The sequence below is a fragment of the Mobula birostris genome, chromosome X (genome assembly GCF_030028105.1).
Source record: "Mobula birostris isolate sMobBir1 chromosome X, sMobBir1.hap1, whole genome shotgun sequence".
Classification (NCBI taxonomy): domain Eukaryota; kingdom Metazoa; phylum Chordata; class Chondrichthyes; order Myliobatiformes; family Myliobatidae; genus Mobula; species Mobula birostris.
Genome location: NC_092402.1, coordinates 54,796,772 through 54,819,013, shown reverse-complemented (window position 1 = coordinate 54,819,013; position 22,242 = coordinate 54,796,772). Strand labels below are relative to the sequence as shown.

The 22,242-nt window shown below is 42.6% G+C and overlaps 1 protein-coding gene across 3 annotated transcripts in view; it reads right to left on the bottom strand.

The window, feature by feature from the left end:
* LOC140191370 (natural resistance-associated macrophage protein 2-like) overlaps nt 1-22,242 on the bottom strand; it is a 118,638-nt gene that overhangs the window by 56,275 nt on the left and 40,121 nt on the right. For all 3 annotated transcript variants that reach the window (XM_072248724.1, XM_072248723.1, XM_072248725.1), the window contains exons 3-5: nt 8,088-8,227; nt 2,082-2,204; nt 244-363 (exon numbers count right to left, since the gene is read on the bottom strand). In XM_072248724.1, coding sequence (XP_072104825.1) covers nt 244-363; nt 2,082-2,204; nt 8,088-8,227 — 383 coding nt within the window. The remainder of the gene's footprint in view (nt 1-243; nt 364-2,081; nt 2,205-8,087; nt 8,228-22,242) is intronic.

Genomic DNA, 22,242 nt, shown 5'->3' with positions numbered 1-22,242 from the left:
AACTCAATCTTTTTCTCTATATTTATCATGTATTTCATTGTACTGCTGCCACAAAGTTAACGAATTTCATGACATACGCTAGTGATATTAAACCTGGTTCTGATTCTGATGAGGAGATTGTGATTTGATGCATTGAAAGGCAGAAGTTTGTTAGGTAGTCTTCTGTTGCTTCAAATTCTCATATTATACAGACACCTATTGTGAATCGTGTCTTGAGTTGAATCTCAACAGTAGAATACATACCCTTGGATACTGTCTGTGGCAGACTTCGGCAAGGTGCATACCCGTTACCACTCCTAAACGTGCAGCTAGCCGCTGCAGCAGCAGGCCTATGATGGTAGCTGTCAGCAGGATCCATAACAACTGCAGAAAGAAAACATCAGACTAAGTTACAGTCTGCTACAGTGACAAAATCTACAGTCACTGCTTCACCCTCAAACAAGTGGTGACAGACAGGTTCAGCTATTTCATAATACAGCTCACAATCCCTTATCCGAAATTCTGAAATCCGAAAACTGAAGTTTCTTTTCGTGGAGTGTGGAGTGTGTCATAACAAAGCTTGTTTGGCGCGCCAACAGCTGATGTCACTCAGGTGTGACGTGGCAGCACTAGCAGAGGCGGCCAGACGTCAGTTGTGGCTCAGCGCTCGTACTGGTTACACGTGCGTTTGCTGTTCGCTGTTGACTTTGTGTTTAATTTCACTGTGAAAATGTCAAAAAGAGCTGCAGATACCCCTATGGGTAACAATGAGAAAAAGAGAAGAAAGCATCTATCATTATCAATAACGCAGAAAATATTCAGAGGGCTGGCTGCAGAAATTTAAGAAGTGTCATGGTGTAAAATATCTGAAAATCTGTGGTGAAAAAGCTTCTGCTGATCATGAAGCAGCTGAAAACTACATTGACGAATTTGCCAAGATAATATCTGATGAAAATCTTAGCCCTGAACAAACTTACAATGCTGATGAAACGGCTTTGTACTGGCTCTATGTTCCTAGAAAAACATTAACAACAGCTGATGACGATACGGTGAAAGTATGTGATCAGTTAATCGTTGGCCTTGAATAACGTGCATTTATCAGTGAGCAAGCGATTATGGCAGTTTACTCAGTTAAAGAGAAATTGCTTAGACATAAACCTGTGTTAATGAGACAGCTAACACTTGAAGAAGTCTTTAAAAATGCCATCTGTCATAGTGCTGCTTCATAATTTGAGAATCCTGTTCCTGGCCCATCAGGTACCTGTAAAGTATTTAGCTTTGTTTGCCAGACGCAATGCAACTTAACTAGAGGTACCTGTATGTATTTAGCTGTTTGAACCTGTACATGTCCCAGAGTATTTACGTTCTACATTTATTCCAATAAGTCATTTACCATGTGTTTGATTCAGTTTGTTTGAAGCTGTATATTTTTATGTTCTATTGAATGTTTTTGTTGGAAATAAAATGTACTAGTGTATTTATGGTCTATAATTATCCCACTATTTCATTTATCAGCATATTACTCTATAAATAAACTGTAATAGTATTTGTAAAAGAGCGCGGATCGGGAAAACCCAGAAGCTCTCTCTCCAGCACTCGTTGTTTGAGTATGTACAGTATTTTTTTGTCATTATTCCCTAAACAATACAGTATAACAACTACTTACATTGTATTAGGTATTATAAGTAATCTAGAGATGATTTAAAGTATACGGGAGGATGTGCGTAGATTCGGAGCTCCCCCGGGTCCTAAAGTCCACCGCACTGAGACAGGTTAATTATCAATATAATTATCAATTTTCTGAACTTCGAAAAATTCTGAATTCCGAAATGCAACTGGCCCCAAGGATTTCGAATAAGAGATTGTGGACCTGTACTCCAAAACCTGATCTGGCAACTCGGAGAGTTCTCTAGCATCAAACATAAGAAAAGAATGACTATGACTAAGATTTGCATAACAGACAAGTCCAAAACATTAGTCATCAAATGATTCAACGTTCAGGGTACAATTTTAAGACTGGACAATCTTAGTTTTGTACAAAGCAACAGAAATGTATTAACACAGTTGGGAAATGTCCCAAAAAAAGGGGTTATGAAATGTACCTTAAACCCTGCCACGGCGCCAGACTGAAGGTCAGATTCAATGTTTCCTGGGTCCAGATAAGCAATGCTCATAAGAAATCCGGGTCCTGTAAAGGCCCAGAGCTTCCGAAAGCTAAACCGAGTCTAAAAACAAAAAGAAAGAACAGTCAGTTAGACACCACAGAGCTGAATTTCGAGCATTCTTTTTCATATCAATAAAGATAATAGTCAAGAATTTTTTTTTTTTTTTTTTTTTTTTTTTTTTTTTTTACACACAGCACAGAAACAGGCCCTCAGCACAATTTGTCCATGCCAAGGTGCTGTCTTGTGCTATGCCCATTTACCTGTGTTTGACCCTCTAAACCTCTGCTATCCAGCTATCTGTCCAAATGTCTTTAAAATGTTGTAAATGTTGTCATTATTGTAATTATACCTGCCTCTACCACTTCTTCTAGCAGCTCGTTCTATACACCCAAAACCCTCTGTATTAAAAACTTTCCCCTCAAGTTCCCCTTAAATCTTTCCCCTTTCTCTGTAAATCTCCTCTGGGTTTAGACTCCTCTACTTTGGGAAAAAGTCTGTGACCATCCACCTTATCTAAGCTCCACATGATATTAAAAGCTTCTAAAAAGGAACCTCTGAGCCTCCTTTGCTCCAGGTAAAGAAGTCCCAGCTAATCCCATAAGATCATAAAACATAAGAGCAGAATTAGGCCATTCAGCCCATCAAGTCTGCTCTGCTCTTCGATCATGGCTGATTTATTTTCCCTCTCAACCCCATTCTCCTGCCTTCTGCCCTTAGCCTTTGACGCACTTACAAATCAAAGACCTATCAACCTCCAATTTAAATGCACTCAATGAAGTGGCTTCCACAGTCATCGGTGGCAATGAATTCCACAGATTCACCACTTTCTACTAAAGAAATTCCTTCCCATCTCTGTTCAAAAGGAACATCCGTTATAGAAGTTAATAAAATCATGAGGGGCAGGTAAGTCTTTTTCCCAGGATGAGGAGTCCAGAAGTAGGGGATACAGGGTTTAAGGTGAGAGCAGTAAGGGGATATGAGGGGCAAGTTTTTCCACAGAGAGGATGGTGTGTATATGGATCGATCTGCCAGAGGAAGTGGGGGAAGGTCAGTACAAATATAATGTTTAAAGATTTTTAGGCAGGTACATTGATAGAAAAGGTTCAGAGGGATATGGGCAAATGGAACTTGCTCAAGCAGACACCTTGGTTGGCATGGATAAGCTGAGCCAAAGAGCCTGTTTCTCCTGGACCTGTGTTTCCAGCATTTTCTGATTATCAGATTTCCAGCATGTCCTTTTTTTTGGATTTTTTTCCCAACACGTTAAAAACCCCTGGATCGTGAACTTTCACCTATTCAGAGCAATGTTCTGTCTGAACCCTTTCAGTGAGACTACAGTCAAGGCCTCAGAGGAATCTGGACAGGTTGTTAGTTCAACATTTGTACAACTGATATCTTAAATGCAAGGAGTCTAACCAACCAGGCACTGTTGGAAAGAAGGTTGCAGGGATTACTCGGTAAAAAGGAGTACCACACAAGTGCATCTGTGAATCCATGCTCATTTGGGAAGCCTACAATTCAGTCAAATCTCCGAGCATCCTCCACCTGCACTGGTTGGCTGAAGGAATGGTAGAATTTTCCTCTACTTGGGTCTGGGTGCCCTCCCTACACGAGCAACAAACTGTGAAGTATGACATGGATCAATAGCAGTAGCCTGGAGTGGTCCAGAGCAAAATGTGACTCGAGTTCAACTGAGGACAGCTCAGTCATGTGCGTGAGGTTGCAATGAGATCAAAGATCTCACAAAGAAATGCCTGGTGAAATAAAGACTGCAAAGGCATTGTTGTAGTTATGGTCATACAGCAGAAATCAATAGACAATAGACAATAGGTGCAGGAGTAGGCCATTCAGCCCTTCGAGCCAGCACCATCATTCACTGTGATCATGGCTGATTATCCACTATCAGTACCCAGTTCCTGCCTTATCCCCATAACCTTTGATTCCGCTATCTTTAAGAGCTCTATCCATCTCTTTTTTGAAAGCATCCAGAGACTTGGCCTCCACAGCCTTCCGGGGCAGAGCATTCCACATATCCACCACTCTCTGGGTGAAAAAGTTTTTCCTCAACTCCGTTCTAAATGGCCTACCCCTTATTCTTAAACTGTGGCCTCTGGTTCTGGACTCACCCATCAGCAGGAACATGCTTCCTGCCTGCAGCGTGTCCAATCCCTTAATAATCTTATATGTTTCAATAAGATCCCCTCTCAGCCTTCTAAATTCCAGAGTATACAAGCCCAGTCGCTCCAATCTTTCGACATATAACAGTCCCGCCATCCCGGGAATTAACCTTGTAAACCTACGCTGCACTCCCTCAATAGCAAGAATGTCCTTCCTCAAATTTGGAGACCAAAACTGCACACAGCACTCCAGGTGTGGTCTCACCAGGGCCCTGTACAGCTGCAGAAGGACCTCTTTGCTCTTGTACTCAATTCCCCTTGTTATGAAGGCCAGCATGCCATTAGCTTTCTTCACTGGCTGCTGTACCTGCATGCTTGCTTTCAGTGACTGATGTACAAGAACACCTAGATCTCGTTGTGCTTCCCCTTTTTCTAACTTGACTCCAGTTAGATAATAATCTGCCTTCCTGTTCTTACCACCAAAGTGGATAACCGCACATTTATCCACATTAAACTGCATCTGCCATGCATCTGCCCACTCACCCAGCCTGTCCAAGTCACCCTGCATTCTCATAACATCCTCATCACATTTCACACTGCCTCCCAGCTTTGTGTCATCGGCAAATTTGTTAATGTTACTTTTAATTCCTTCATCTAAATCATTAATGTATATTGTAAACAGCTGCAGTCCCAGCACTGAACCACTGAACAGGCCCTTTCGCTCACTCTGAGTCTCCACCGACCATCAACTACCAACTTACACGGATCATATTTTATTCTCCCCCATTCCCCTCAACTCCTCCCAGATCCTACCCCACACCCACATACTAGGGGTAATTTACAGCAACAATTAACCCATTGACCTGCACGTATTTGGGACGTGGGAGGAAACAACCAGAGGAAACTTACATGGTCACAGTGTGAATGTGTAAACTCCACACCGACAGTGCAAGAGGTCAGCATCAAACCCAAGTCACTGGTGCTGGGAGGCAATGGCTCCGCTAGCTACACCACTGTGCCATCTCCCAAAGTCCACATAGGAGCATGACTCTTTGAAAAGGCTGAATAGATACTGCCTCGTGTAATGAACCTCCTCCACATGGCTCTTCGATCATTTTTCCTAAGTTGTGTGGAGAGTGTACTTACTGGCCTGGTATGGGAACACCAATCCCTTTGAGCAGAAAATGCTGCAAAAAGTAGTGGATTCAGTCCAGTACATCACGGGTAAAACCCTCCCAACCAATGAGCCCAACCACATGAAACATTGCTGTAGGAAAGGAGGATCCAGCATCAAAGATCCCCTCCACACAGGCCATGCTCTTTTCTCATCGCTGCCATCAGGTAGAAGGTACAATTCTATTTCTGGTGTTCCCATAACCGATGGTCTCACTTTAAGGACTCTTGATCTTGTTATTTCATGCTCTCATTATTTATTGCTATTTATTTATATTTACATCTGCAGAGTTTATTGATCATTAATTCTGTTTACAGTTACTGTTCTATAGATTTGTTGAGTACACCCGCAGGAAAAAGAATCTCAGGGTTGTATGTGGAGACACGCGTGTACTCTGAGAGTAAATTTTACTTTGACCTCTGAACTTTAATGTGAGGAACAGCAGTGGCCATTGTAACTTAGCAAGACCACGGCTGGGTGATGGGTCAAAAGTTCAAGTGGAATGGTGACATCTAAATCAGTGCAGTTCTTACTCACTGATTAATACGCTAGAGTACCAGCCTAGATTATGTACGTAATACTTGAACCTACAATATTATCTGAGCTGTGCAGGAAGAATCGCAGGCCTCTGTGTAGAATTAATACACAAACTGTGCTCTGGGCTTAAGGTAAAGGTTGCCAGCATCATAAACTACTGTGGATCTGCCAAATTCAAGTATTGGGAGGATCAAATTCAGCACTGGGTGGGGGGGGGGGGGATTTCAAACTCCCATCGTCACACATGACACTCGGGAGCCACTGCAACTCCAAAGGAAATAACGTTTGGATCAGAACTTTTCTTCAGGAAGTCAAAGTGACCTCTTTCACCAAATATTGTACCTGATATGGTAAGAAATTAAACAATTAACAATGAGAAGTTTAGAGGCAAATAAGCTGATAAGGTAACAGAAATTGAATATCGCTACCATGGGTTGCTGGGTGGTGCCGTGCAGAACAGCCTGTTCCATGCTTTGTCTAAAAAAGTGAGGGCAGCTCCAATGCCAGAGATTACTTCACATCCACACAATGATCCATTGGCAACGACAACTTCTTTAATATTTCTCTTACCTTTTAAAGTGATGCTTTCTCCTACAACTTACCAAGTACGTGTAAAGTCCCACATAGAAACAACTACACAAACTAGCAAAGCCCCTGTTAAAATCCCTAGTCTGTGCCACAATTACTCTTAAACGTTTGGGTTATGGGAGATACATACGCACATCTCTCATAGCTCATTCTTCAGTGACCTTCCAGTGTCCGTGCTTTATTGACAACCACAAGCAGGATTTGGATTCCAGGGAAAATCTCCCGACCATATTACAATCACAGGATGATTACAACATATATAAAAAAAAACTTAGCTAAATGAGTCCATACTTGGTCTAAGTAAGAATAATTGAGTTAATCCCATTTCCCCATCCTCTCCTCACAGCCCTGCAAATCCTTTCCTTTCAGATATTTATCAGCTTGCTTTTGAACACAACAGTTGACTCTGCCACCTCCTCACAATGCATTGCAGGCCCTCACCTCTCCCTGTATTTTAAACAAAATCCTCATGTCACTGTTGGCTCCTTATCCAACCACCATCATTCTATGTCCTTGAGTTGCTGACCCACCGCCAATGTTTTTATTAACTCTGACATGATTTTAAATACCTTTCTCAGATCCCCGCATAACTTCCTCTGTTCCAAAGATGAGAACCCCAGCTTCTCCCGTCTATTGATTGAACTAAACTTCCTGGTCCCTGGAATCATTTTTGTAAATCCCTTCCACACCCTCTCCAAAGTCTCAATATCCCTTCTAGTGTGGCCCAGAGCCGGGTAATACTTCAGTGATGTCCAAACCATTATTTTATGAAGATTCTTTGTGATTTCCTTGCAAGTAGTTTATATCTCTATTTATGAAGTCCAGGATCCCATACACTTCAAGCATTTTATTAAAACACACTATCACTATCAATAAAATCTGCATATACACTCTCTGTTCTTATATCCCTTTTAGGATTGAACCTCTTGGTTTATATCGTTGCTTCTTATTCTTCCTTTTAAAATGTGATATACATTTCTCAGCACTAAATTTCATTGACCTGTCTGCCTATTCAGCCTATTTTTTTTGTCACTCATATCCTCTTCATAGCCCAGTACTCTTCCAAGTTGTGCATCTCTTGCAGATTTGGAAATTGTGCCATGTACAGCCAGCATTAATCCAGTAATATGCATTAGAGAAAAGCTGTGGTGAGGATTTACTGCTAAGAGCAATACTTTTTGAAAGTACACAAAAACACCAATCACATTTCTCCAATTAATCTTCTATTGTTACACTTAAAGAAGCTAACAGGTTAATTAGACATGACTTACCTTCAATAGTGATCACCAAGACATACAAAGCGCTGATAAATGGGATTAGTCCAGATGGGCACTTGATGGTCAGCATGGGCAGGGTGGACTGAAGGGGCCGTTTTTGTGCTTCATGACTCTAAGTATCTATGGAAATGCCCAGCAAATCCAGGTTCCCCAAATTAGAGCACAACCATCATTAAAGTGAGTTTGGAACACAAGGAAGGAAATGACAAGGTAGTGGAAAATTAGCTCCAGGAAACAAGAAAATGCTTACCGAACTTTCATCAGGAATTGGAATCTTTTCGTCCAAATAGGTTTGTGAATTTGCCTCCATTTGATCAGGAGATGCTGGAGGAGTGATGGTGCTGTACCTCATGTAAACACTATTCTCGCCATTGGGTTCCAGCTGTGTTTCTGAAAAGAGAAAGACAGTGACTGAGCCAGTACTCATCATTGTCCTTTCAACTTACTGGACTGCTTGTCTAGCACTATAGTTATGGCACTTTAAAATGGTTCCATTACCTCATTCAATGTTTCAGATTCCAATGTCTATCCAATTAGATGATTGAATAAATACACTATCACAGACATCCCACCCTGCAAAAACTCACTTCAGGGAGGTAGCACCCCCATCACCCCCCTATACCGTGCCCCCCGTGCACCCCCCCCCTCGGTCGACCTCCAAGGATGTATGTAATATTTTGTTTAGTGATTTTGTCTAATCTGTAAACCAAGTTGGGTATATGCAGAAAATGTGACATTAAAATATGTACTTATATTCTATTATCATGTTTATTCTATTACAACTTTAAGCAAGTCTACAGGGAGTTTGGCCTCATCACGTAGGACATCAATAGCGTAGCTCCTTGGCAGCCAGCCAGCTAGTTTAAATAACGTTAGCTATGCTAGTGAATGAATGACACCTGTTAAACTCACCTCAACATGTCTTTTACATTTTAACCCACCATGGGCAATAGAAAAGTCACTGTTGCAAACAGTGCAGTGAGCAACACTGTCATTATTTTTAAGGTCAACTGTAAAGCTCGTCCACAGAAAAAACTGATAGGTCTACTTAGCACGAAGAGAGACCAATCAGGATGCTCGTTCTTGCTCTCCCTCTCAAAAAAAAATCGATTTCCGGGATATTGTATATAATTTCCGGGCATCAGGGAGCCGCTATCAATATGCGGGAGACTCCCAGAACTTCCGGGAGAGGTGGCATGTCTGCTATCATGAATGAGGGTGGGGCCCAGAACTAAAATGCCAAAGAGAAAAGTGCTTCCAATATCATAGAAAGCTATACACTATCATAAAACGCTACAGCACAGAAACAGGCCCTTCAATCCATCTAGTCTGTGCCAAACTATTAATCTGCCTAGTCCCATCGACCTGCACCTAGACCATAGCCCTCCATACCTCTGCCATTCTATCCAAGCTTCTCTTAAACGTTGCAAACAAAATCACATCCACCACTTGCACTGGCAGCTCATTCCATACTCTCATCGCTCTCCAAGTGAAGAAATTCCCCCTCATTTTCCCCTTAAATATTTCACCTTTCAACTTTAACCCATGACCTATAGGTCCAGTATCACCCAACCTCAATGGAAAAAGCCTGCTTGCGTTTACCCTATCTATACCCCTCATAATTTTGTATCCCTTCAACAAATCTCCCTCATTCTTCTATGCTCTAGGGAATAAAGTCCTAACCCGTAACTCAGGTCCTCAAGTCCTAGCAACATCCTTGTAAATTTTCCCTGCAAATTATTCAATTTACTTCACACCTGCATGCAGCAAGATTTAAGCAGCTTAGGCTGACTTGTGGCAAGCAGCAATCACATCACAGGAGTGCTACGCAATATCCACTACAGACAATCTAACCATCTCCCTTCGATATTCAACAACGTAACTATTACACTGTCCCTCATCAATGTACCTGGATCTGGGCTGTACCCTTCAAATATCCGGACCTGCCTCTCAGTTTTTTGCACTACCTTACTTTCCATTTTTCTATTTTCTATTCATGATTAATAATTTAAATTTTTATATTTACTAATTTTTTACTATTTTTAATATTTAATATTTCTGAACCAGGGAGTGGGAAGCGCAGAATCAAATCTCGCTGTGATGATTGTACGTTCTAGTATCAATTGTTTGGTGACAATGAAGTATAAAGTATAAAGTATGATGTTCTCTGCTAGGACGGAGAAAAAAAAAACAGGGCAATCATTGGCTAGAAGCTCAACCTGCTATGTAAATAACAAACAAGAGATTCTGCTCAAAATCCAAAGTAACACATACAAATTGCTGCAGCAGGTCAGACATTTCGGGCTGAGACCTTTTATCAGATTTCAGCCCAGAACACTGGCTCTTTGTTCCTCTCCTGCTGAGCTCCTCCAGCATTCTGTGTGTGTTGCTCATTCCGTATAAATGCTGCGGCCTTGAGAGCAGGGAAGAGGCAAGTCCCTCCCGTGGTGAGTGACTCACCTTCTGACACCTATAGTCTTTCACCTACAATGCACTAATCAGGAGTGTGATGGAAGACTTGCCCAAACAACTGCAGCTCCAGCAGCTCTCAAGGTCTCAACATATCCAGGACAAATCAGTCGTCACCACTTTAAACATTTATGACCCCACCACTGGTGCATAGTGACTGCAACGTGCACCATCCACAACACAGTATAGCTGCAGCAAAAGCACTTCTCAAACCCACAACTACTACCACCAGGGGAATAGCATGCAAGTCACCCTCTGTTAAACACTATCCTGACTTGGAAATATATTGCCATTTCTTAACTGTCACTGGGTCTAAATCCAAGAACTCCTTACCTAACACCACTGCACATTTACTTCAATAAACACTGTCACGGTTTGAACAGCAGCTTACCAACATCTTCTCAAGGGAGACTGGGGTCAGGCAATAATACAATGACACACAGACTCCCAGATAACACTGGGTAATAATTTTTGTCGGAAGTGCTGCTTCCACAGCATTTTTTATTTGTTTCTGATAGACCGCTTGAAGCTGAACTCAAGTATAATTTCATACAACTTGTATCGCGTAGGACTTTGGAGAAACAAGAAACTAACTTTACAATAGCTCAACTAAGCTAAAATGTGTTGTTGATGATTTTCATTTGTACTCAATGTCCGAGTCTTCTTGTTTAAGTGTCCAACAATAATCAGCCAGCATTGATGAATTCCAGTTGCCCTGATACTGTTTCTCCATGACCGCAATGTCCTGGTGAAAACGTTTACCATGTTCGTCACTGACAGCACCAAGGTTTGCAGGGAAGAAGTCTAAGTGGGAAGGCAGAAAATGAATCTTTAGTGACACATTGCACTTCATGGTTTTGTATGCTTGAAGCATGTTGTCAACCAACTGCACGTAGTTTGGTGCTCTGTGGTTGCCAAGAAAATTTTCAACTACATCCTTGAATGCTTTCCATGTGGTTTTCTCTGGTCCCACTAGAAGTTCTTTGAATTACCTGTCATTGATGACCTATCTGGTTTGTGGACCAACAAAAATGCCTTCCTTAATCTTGGCATCAGTTATTCTGATTTTATTATGGATTGAAATAACAAATATAGGCAATTTCAAAAAAAGGTGTGTGATGAGGATATTTCATGGTGATTTTCATGATCAGCAGCCCAAGATCCGTAAGATACACTCAAAAGTATTCAGGAAGTAAAATCTTTGTTGTTCAGTGTAAGTGAATATAAACCACAGTTACTGTACTGCCCACTCTCATAGTATGAGAGGATATGGGGTGGCACGGCAGCTTAGCCGTTAGCGTAACTCGATTACAGCACCAGTGAGCAGACTTTAATTCCTGCTGCTGTCAGTAAGGAGTCCGTACATTCGCCCTGTGATTGTGTGGGTTTTCTCTGGGTGCTCCAGTTTGCTCCCATATTCCAAAATGTGCAAGTTAGTAGGTTAATTGGTCGCATAGGTGTAATCAGACAGTGTGGGTTTGTTGGGTCGAAAGGGCCATGATGCATCTCTAAAATAAATAAATGAACTTCTTGTCCCACCCTCTCTCGGGATAGAAAAAGACTGGGTAATTAACCCTACTTTCTACAATTGAAACTTTCCCATATTACTCCAAGGATGGACTTAGCAAAGTGGTCCCATGATCCCAAACTGCACTTCAGAGAAAGTGCATGAAAAATGTGAGGTACATGCCGCAATTAAACTTGTACATTACAGGTGATTCCCAGGCTATGGAGGGATTGTGTTCCTAGAAAACCATCGGTAGCACAACTTTCTATAACACAATCTCCCTTTTCCCATGTCATAAGTGGAGATGTGCTCATACAGGATGTTTTTGTCTCATACTTAGCCATTTTATTGACAATGACAAAGTGATCCACTGCTATTAATTAACAGTTGAGGCTAACATCAGACTCAGAGGATGGACAAGGCTTGTGCAAAGGAAACAAACTTTGTAAATTTTCATCGTTAGTTTTATACATAATACCGCAGGCTAATAAGATTTGGAAATGGATATTGATTGAGTTGCCAGTCCCTCCTCTGCCGTACCCTGCCCTAGTCCGAGGACGTGTGAACAGATGTCTCAGAGTGTAGCTGTGTTAAGATGCTGCAGGGCAAAGTAGATTAGGTAAGGGTTGAAGAAGTGGGGATATCACGGAAATAGATGGGATTTGAGGATGGGGTGCATGTGAAAAAGGTATATAAGGGGGTTGGGAGCTAATGGGTGACTTAGTGGAAGTGCAAAGGAGTGCTTCAAGGAACCAATATGATAGCAGTGTGCTCGGATGCAGCGCCCACTCCAAGTCCAATCAAAGGTGCACTTCTTCATCTTGTACGTCTCTTTTACGAGTGCGAGTCACTGCTGGATACTAAGAACATCAAGTACTGCAGGACTGTCCCATCAGTGAGTTGCTCAGTAGCAACGAAGCTGGACTTATTGCGTACCATTGCTGTGTAGTCACCTGGCCCTGTTGCGTACCATTGTACCCAGGCAGCGCGCAGTCCAAAAAGAGGTGCGAGTGATAGCCTTTTACATTTTTATTGTGATCACAAGACCCTGTTGGACATTGGTAACGTGGAATTCTGCAAGTATGGTTCACTGGCAGAAGAGCCTCATTGGTTGTTGCGCAGACAAGGCCCTTGCCTTGGAGTCATCTGTTGCGGGTGCCAGGGAAGGAGATGCCAGAGCTGCTGGATTTTGTACTATGTTGGGGGCTTGTCCCTCCGCTGGTGCTTCCCTCTAGTACTTGCTCGGTGCTCCCTTCTGGTGTTCACTTGGTGGAAGTAAGCACCGTCCTCTCTTCCTTCGCCAGCCCAAGCACTGGGTCCTCATTCTCCAATGTCCATGAGCTCCTCCTTCTCCAACTTGTCTGTCGGCTCCTTCGATGCCCCGGCCGGCTGCTTGGGCGGAGCCAAAGATGGCGCCAGAGGGTCACCTCTGGCCAGCTCATCAGCAAAACAGTTAAATTCTTCCTGATCTAATGAGTCTATTTTCCTTTTCATGGTGGCTGGAGTCCTGTTAGGATCTTTGATCCACAGCAGCACTCAAACAGTGGCTCTGCACAGCAGTGCGTTCCCATTCTTGGAGCTCATTGATCGGCCGCGTTTCGGTATGTCCAGGTTTGGGCTGACTTCGGGGCTTGTGCGGCTCTGTGGACATGAATTCTCACCGGTGTCATGAACTGAAGTGCAGTGGGAGCTGGAACATCAAAGACAGCAAGAGCGGCTGTTGGAGGGCTTGCCACTCGGGATGGATATATCTCTCGCTCTCGTTTGCTGCCAATACTCAAGTCAGGGAACTCAAAATAAAAGACAACGCTTCGGACTGACTGTAACATCAAAATAGCCACTGTTGTCTCCCCTCTCGCCTTGAAAGGAGTGATATCCATCTCTCCCTTGTTAGCGAGAGAGAGCACATGGGATGTTGAAATGTTAGAGTGAACGGTTAGTTTTTGATGGAGTGTAGACTATGATCTCTTGGCATGGCAGGTGGTGGGAATGCTGATGCATAATGTGAGAATAAGTGGGGGGAGGTTTGATGCTGCTTGCTGCTGTTTGTGCGTGGCAGGGGGTAGGGGACTTTGGGGTTGTTACGTTTTTTTTCTGTCATTCATTCTTTGGGGTTTTTTTTCATCTGTTTCGAGGACGTCTGCAGAGAGTGAGGACTGCATGATGCATATTGTATACATTCGCTGATATTAAATGAACTATTGAAACACTGAAGAACAGAGGTCCTGGTACAGATCCCTGCAGACAGCAATTCAAATAACCACACATTACAACAGGGGTGTGCACAAAACCATCTCTGAACATACAACACATCGAACCTTGAAATGGATCGGCTGCAGCAGCAGAGCATGAACATACACTCAGAGGTACCAAATAAAGTGGCCATAAGTGTACATTTACAGGTATTAGAAATCTACTGTGTTAGTGCAACATACAACAACAAACAACAGGTTAGGAGATGGATACAGAATCTATAAAACAGAGGTAAAGCAGTATCAACTTCATGGACCCTGTACAAATTACAAAGGAAGAGGTATTTGCTACCAAGTCAAACTGGGGTGGATAAATCCTCAGGGCCTGATAAGGTGTTCACATGGATCCTACAGGAAGCAAGTGCAGAAATTGCCGAGGCCCAGCGGAGATATTTAAATAATCCTTAGTGACGGGGAGGTACCTGAGTATTGGAGGACGGCCAATGTTGTTCCGTTTAAAAAAAAGGCTCTAAACAGAAACCAGGAAATCAAAAGCCGATGAGTCTGACATCAGTTGTGGGAAAGTTATTGGAAGGTTTTCTAAGGGACTGGATATACAAGTATTTGGATAGACATGGACTGATTAAGGATAGTGAGGATAGCTTCGTGCATCGTATGTCATGTCTAACCAATCTTATAGAGTTTTTCGAGGAGGTTACCAGGAAAGTGAATGAGGTCAAGAAGTTGGATGCTGTCTACATGAACTTAATAAGGCATTTGACAAGGTCCCGCATGGGAGGCGGGTCAGGAAGGTTCAGTTGCCCAGTATTCAGGATAAGGTAGTAAATCGGACTAGACATTGGCTTTGTGGGAGAAGCCAGAGAGTGGTAGGAGAGGGTTGCCTCTCTGACTGGAGGCCTGTGACTAGTGGAGTGCCACAGGGACTGGTGCTGGGTCCATTGTTGTTTGTCATCTACATTAATGATCTGGATGATAACGTGGTTAACTGGATCAGCAAATTTGTAGATGACACCTAGATTGGGGCTGGAGTAGACAGTGAGGAAGGCTATCATTGCTTGCAATGGAATCTGGACCAGCTGGAAAAATGGGCTGAAAAATGGCAGATGAAATTTAATGCAGACAAGTGTGAGGTTTTGTACTTTGGTAGGACCAACCAGGGTAGGTTTTACACAGTGAACGGTAGAGCACTGAGGAGTGTGGTAGAACAAAGGGATCGAGGAATACAGGTCAATAATTCGTTGAAAGTGGGGTCACAGGTAGATATTTAGATTATGAAGACACGTAGTCCCCTTTTATTGTCATTTAGTAATGCATGCATTAAGAAATGATACATTATTTCCTCCGGTGTGATATCACAAAAACAGGACAAACCAAGACTGAAAAAACTGACAAAACCACATAATTATACATATAGTTACAAATAGTGTAACAATACCATAACTTGATGAAGAAGTCCATGAGCACAGTAAAGTTCAAAGTTTCTCAAATGTCCCACATCTCACGCAGACAGGAGAAGGAAAAAAAACTCTTCCTGCCATACCCGGCCACAATCCGACTCTGAGTCATCCGAAAACTTCGAGCTCTGATTGGCTCTCCGACACAGAGTACTGAGCGCCATCTCTGCCCGAGCGATTCGACTTCTTTCTCGGTCGCCAAAAGCAGGCAAGGCCGGGGATTTTGAGGCCTACCCTCCGAAAGATTCCCGACCATACAGTAATGACAGCAGCAGACGGGCGTTTCAGAAATTTCTCCAGATGTTCCTCTGTGATTTCACGTCCATTCTCCATCAAATCAGAATTACCCACAGACCCTATTCAACAGATACGACATCATTTTTCACCGGAGAGCTGCATACACACGGCACGCTGCCATCTCCTCCCGCGATACAGTCGTAAAGAAAGCTTTTGGCACATTGGCCTTCAGAAATCAATGTATTGAGTAGAGTTGTTAGGAGATGTTATGCTGAAGTTGTATAAGACAATGGTGATGCCTATTTGGAGTACTGTGTGCAGTTCTGGTTACTTACCTACAGAAAAGATGTCAATAAGATTGAAAGGGTGCAGAGAAAATTTACAAGGAAATTGCCAGGTCTGGAGGTCCTGAGTTATAAGGAAAGATTGAAAGGTTAGGACTGTATTCTTTAGAATGTAGAAGATTGAGAGATTTCATAGAGGAACACAAAATTATGAGGAGCATAGATAGGGTAAATGCAAGCAGGCTTTTCCCAGAGGTTGGTTGGGACTACAACCAGAGGTCATGGCTTAAGGGTGAAAGGTGAAAAGTTTAAGGGGAACATGAGAGTCACGAGTATGTGGAACAAGCTGCCAGCACAAGAATTCCACACGAGCTCGATTTTAACGTTTAAGAGAAGTTTGAATAGGTACATGGATAGCAGGGATATGGAGGGCTATGGTCCTGGTGCAGGTCATTGGGAGACTAGATGGGCCGAGTCTGTTTCTGTGCTGTATTTCTCTATGACTCTAACATTCAACAATTTGAAAAATAACGAATTATATAAAATAAACTTAGAGGTTAAAGTATGGATGTGGAATAAAATGTGCATAAACACCAGTATGTATTTACAATGTGTGGCTCCAAGTAGCTGTTTGCATGTAACAGCAGCCACAGTCCGGTGCACCACTTCGACAGGCGGGCTAAGCCAGTTGAGGGTAGCCAGCAGCCTCATACTCCGGTCAGATTGGGACGTGTCTGTCCTAGCATGCAAAGACAGCTCCGGCGGACTGGGCGGATGAGACCTACAGTGAGATCCAATGGCTAGGAAGATGGCACTACAACGCTCCATGACGAAGACAAAAAGACATCATGGTCATCCACTGCGATCAAGGAAGACCTCAGTTTGTGATGCTGGCTCATACCACTGGACCCTGACTTCTGAGGTCGAGAGAGTAGAAATATCCCACTGCAAAGGCTTTTCCACTTTAAAAACTCTCCCACACAGGTTTCCTGTCATCGGCGGACATGATGGACAACCACCATTTGCAATGTAAGCAGCATTATAAAGAGTAATTTGAAATGTATACAATGCCGAGGTAATAGAGGGGGTTATTTCAGGATTGTGTTGTATGCATTTGGTAGGGATAAATTACCGTTAACCAATGGACTGTAGTGCCTGTAAAAGGCAACCAAATAATATAACACTTGAAAAAAAAATTATAATGTTCTCAAATGGAAGGAAACCTGTTGCACCCAGAATTTTTGCTTCCATTACAACTAGAGTTCAGATTGTGAATTTTCCAGGACAGTTGAGAGGCTATCTACAAGCTCTGAAGATCCAGCTTTAGGCGCGATACAAGCCAGTGAAGGAGGTGAGTTTTGCATACACCAGCAGAAGAGGGAGAATTAGTACAGTCATAAGGACTGGGTAAGTTGAACAAAATGAGTCAGATCGACAATTCCATTGCGTAAACCACTTTTTGATCTAAAAATCAGTGGTTCCTTTTGGCTGAAAGACCAGATAAAAATAATGGTCTCTTTCCTATATTCAGGAATGATACAACATGTACTTATGGAGTGTCTTCTATTTATAGGCAGGAAAATAAAAAGGAATAAAAATAGCAAGAGGGAGTCCATGGAATGTCTAAAGGCAAGGGGATAAAAAGCTGGTTTTGAAAAGGTTAATTCGTATGATGTGGAGAATGCCAAAAGAGAACCAGTGTAGGAGCTGACCTAACTGTGCAGCCTAGGTGGTGGCTGGATTTGGTATGATACAGCATGGTTACAAGACTTAAAGAAGTTACAAAGCTTGTGTGGAATGAGGCCTTGTACGAATGTGAAGAATGGGATTTTTTTTTTTGTGCTTATGGAAAAAACTCAGCTCAGCACTGAACTGATTCCACAACCTGTGGATTCACTTTCAAGGACCCTACAACTGGCGTTCTCAAATCCTTTAATATTTATTTATTGTTGCTGTTATTTGTTTTTGTTTATTTGAACAGTTTTGTCTTCTTTTGCACATTGGTTGTCCATCTCTGCTTATGTGTAGTTTTTATAACCACATAACAATTACAGCACGGAAACAGGCCACCTCGGCCCTTCTAGTCCGTGCCGAACTCTTACCCTCTCCCAGTCCCACCGACCTGCACTCAGCCCATAACCCTCCATTCCTCTCCTGTCCATATATCTATCCAGTTTAACTTTAAACAACAACATCGAACCTGCCTCAATCACTTCTGCTGGAAGCTCATTCCACACAGGTACCACTCTCTGAGTAAAGGAGTTCCCCCTCATGTTACCCCTAAACTTTTGCCCTTTAACTCTCAACGCACGTCCTCGTTTGAATCTCCCCTACTCTCAATGGAAAAAGCCTATCCACATCAACTCTATCTATCCTCTCATAATTTTAAATACCTCTATCAAGTCCCCCCTCAACCTTCTACGCTCCAAAGAATAGAGACCCAACTTGTTCAACCTTTCTCTGTAACTTAGGTGATGAAACCCAGGTAACATTCTAGTAAACCTTCTCTGTATCCTATTGTTGATCCTATTGTGCTTCTTTGTATTTACTGTAAATGCCAGCAAGAAAATGGAGCTCAGGGTTGTATATGGTGGCATATATGTACTTTGAACTTTGGCCTGTGAAAAAGTCACTGCAGACAGGCAAGGCAGTGATGCCAACTCAGCAGGACATTGGCCAGGGTTTTGAATATGTAAGTGCTTGAAGAGGGCTGAGGAAACAAAAGCATAATGGAGTTAGGCTGGGATAAGGACAAATACAAGCTGTGTGGGTAAAGTGGTCTTGGTTATGTAAAGGTTTCAAATGGCCTAGTAAGAGGATATGGAGGTAACCCACTGTAGGTTCACAGTGTTATACAGCACACAAACAGACCTTCTGGTCTATGTCAGCTAAGAAACTTATCTATGCTGATTCCCACTTGCCTGCAATTGGCCCATTTGCCTTTTAACCTTTCCTACCCATGTACCTGCCATAATGTCTTAAAATGTTGTTACTGTGCCCACCTCTACTACTTCCTCTGGTAGCTCTTTCCATATTCCCACTGTGTGTGAAAAACTTACCCATGTCCCCCTGAAATCTTTCACCTCTCACTTTAAACTTCTGCACTCCAAATTTAGATGTTCCAACCCTGAGAAAAAGACCAGGACAATCAATCTTATCTCCAATTTTATAAACATCTATAAGGTCACCCCTCAGCCTCCCTCGCTCCAGGGAAAACAGACCCAAGCCTATCCAGTCTCGAACCCTCAAGCCCTCTAGTCCAAGCAATGTTCCTGATAATCTTTTCTGCACCCTCTCTAGACTAATCATATCCAATGAAAAACTTGGATTCACAGTGGGGACTGGGTTCGTCCTCTAGGTGAGGAGTCAGTGAGAGGGCGCCCCAAAACTTCTCCACCATCTACAAGGTACAGGGAACGTGTCATGGAGCACCTTTTACTTGGCTACACGAGTACAGCTTCAAAGACTCTCAAGCAGCTCCAACCTACCCAGAACAAAGCAGTCCACTTGACTGGCACCAGATCCATCACCCTGAACACTTCCCTCATCACCAGCTGCAGAGCATACCATCTACAAAGCACTGCAGTTACTTGCCTTGGCTACACTACTAGAATCTCCCAGACTAATGGGCTTTTCCACCAAAAAAGACAAAGATGGCATCTGCACAGCAACACCACTGTTACATACCATCCTGACTTGGAAAAACACAACAGCATTCAGGAGGTACATAATAAACTGGCCATTGAGTGCATGTTTGTGGTCCTTTGCTGTTGTAACCCATCCACTTTAAGGTTCAATCCAGAGATGCTCTTCTGCACACTATTGTTGTAATGTGTGGTTATTTGAGTTACTGTCACCCTTCTGTCAGCTTGAGCCAGTCTGGCCATTCTCCTCTGACCCCTCTCATTAACAAGGCATTTTTGCCCACAGAACTGCCACTCAACTGGATGATTTTTGTTTTACGCACCAATCTCTGTAAACTCTAGAGAATGTTGTGTGTAAAAATTCCAGGAGATCAGCGGTTTCTGAGGTACTCAAACCACCTCATCTGGCTCCAACAATCATTCATGGCCAAAGTCACTTAGATCACATTTCTTCCACATTGTGATGTTTGGTTTAAAAAACTGAACTTCTTGACCATATCTGCATGCTTTTATGCATTGAGCTGCTGCCACGTGATTGGTTGATTAGATATTTGCATTAATGAGAAGGTGTACAAGTGTACCTAATAAAGTGGCTATCAATTGTATACTTTAATGTCTTTATCATGACTGGGTCTAAATCCTGTAACTCCCCAATCAACACCTCTACACGAGTACCTTAGCAAGAGGGACTGTCCAGGTTCAAAGAGCAGCTCACCCAACATCTTGTCAAGAGAGTCTAGGGGCGGGTAATAATGCTGGCCTTATCACTGAAACATCGATCCCTCAGATGGTGAAAAAGAACCACAGCCACTGTACTGCCAATCTCAGAGTATGAAGTGATGTCACAGTAAAGAGAAATACATCTATACAAAAAATTGTATGGCATGCTTTCTCATTAAAAGTAGGCAAGATGAAGTCATTTCAGGCAGTCTGCAAATTTTATTTGGTTGAATCCATAGGCAAAACCATAATTAAACAATGCAATGGTTTTAAATTTGAGATGTTTCAGCTAAAGTTTTGTTGTATTTGCATGAGAGAGGAGAGTGGGAAAATTAAAGCCGGGGCTCCAAAGGATGATCAAAAAAGATAGAGGGCAAAACAGAGCAGAAAATGAAAATGCTACTAACACAAGTGAGAAACAGGCTGATTACAGAAAGTTCAGAGGAGAACTAAGAAAAGGAAATAAAAGCAAGGGGAGCATAAAAAATGACTGGCAGTAAATTCTAAACTATCCCACAGACAACAAGGGAATGGCAAAAGCAAAGGTGGGCCTGATCAGTTACCAAAGCAGACTGAGGACATGGAGAAGGTACAAACCAAGTATGTCATAGTCTTCACAAAGGACTAAAATACTGCTGGAGCTTTAGCAAAGAAAGATTCTGGATAGGCTAAAAGTTCATAGAGAAGCTACTAGAAATAGTCAGTTAGAATGAATGAAGCACCTGGTCCAGATAGATGCACCCCGAATTATTTTTAAAATTCTATTTGTTTTTCAGGACCGCACCACCACCACCAGCAAGGTATTTCCCAACCTGAGGGCAGGGGTGGAATGAAGGGGAGAGATGTAATAGGAACCTGAATGACAACTTTGCCATACTCAGCCCAGCTCTGCGTCATACAAATACCCCGTTGTAACCTATAACCTTTTACACTATCCACAACACCACCAATCTTTGTGTGTCTGCAAACTTATTAACACCCTCTTCCACTTCCCCATCCAAGTCATTCATGAAAATCACAAAGACCAGGGGTCCCAGAACAGATTCCTGCAGACACCATTAGTCACAGACCTCAAGGGAGAAAACGTTCCATCTACTACCACCTTCTGCTCTTTTTTGCAAGCCAATCCTGTATTCATGCAGCCAAGTTTCCCTGGATCCCATGCCTCCTGACTTTCTGAATGAGCCTACAATGGGGATCCTTGTCAAACATCTTACTAAAATCCACATACACCACATCCACTGCTCTACCTTCATCAATAAGCTATGTCACATTCTCAAAGGATTCAATCAACCTCATGAGGCATGACCTACCCTTCACAAAAGCCATGCTGAACTATTCCTAATCAGACTATGCTTCTCCAAATGCTCATAACTCCTCTCTCCAAGAACCCTCTCCAATGATTTGCCCACATCTGATGCAAGACTCACTGCTCTATAAATCTCAGGGTTATCAATTCCCTTTCTTGAACAAAGGATTAATATTTGCCACCTTCCGATCTTCTGGTACTACTCCTGTGGCCAGTGAGAACGTAAAGATCATCTGGCTACTTCGCCTCTCAAAGTAACATGGGGTATATCCTGTCCAGCCCTAGGGACTTACTTATCCTAATATTTTTCAAAATTTCCAGCACTTCCTTTGTCTTAATGTCGACATGCTCCAGCAGTCATCACATTCGTCAAGGTCCCTTTCACTGATGAATACTGAGGCAAAGTACTCATTAAGAAACTCCTTTACCTCCTCCGACTCCAGGTGCATGTTTGCTCTCCTATCCCTGATTAGTCCTACCTCCTGATTAGTCATCCTTTTGTTCTTCACATACGTGTAAGACATCTTGGGGAGTTTCCTTAATCTTACTCACCAAGGCTTCCTCATTT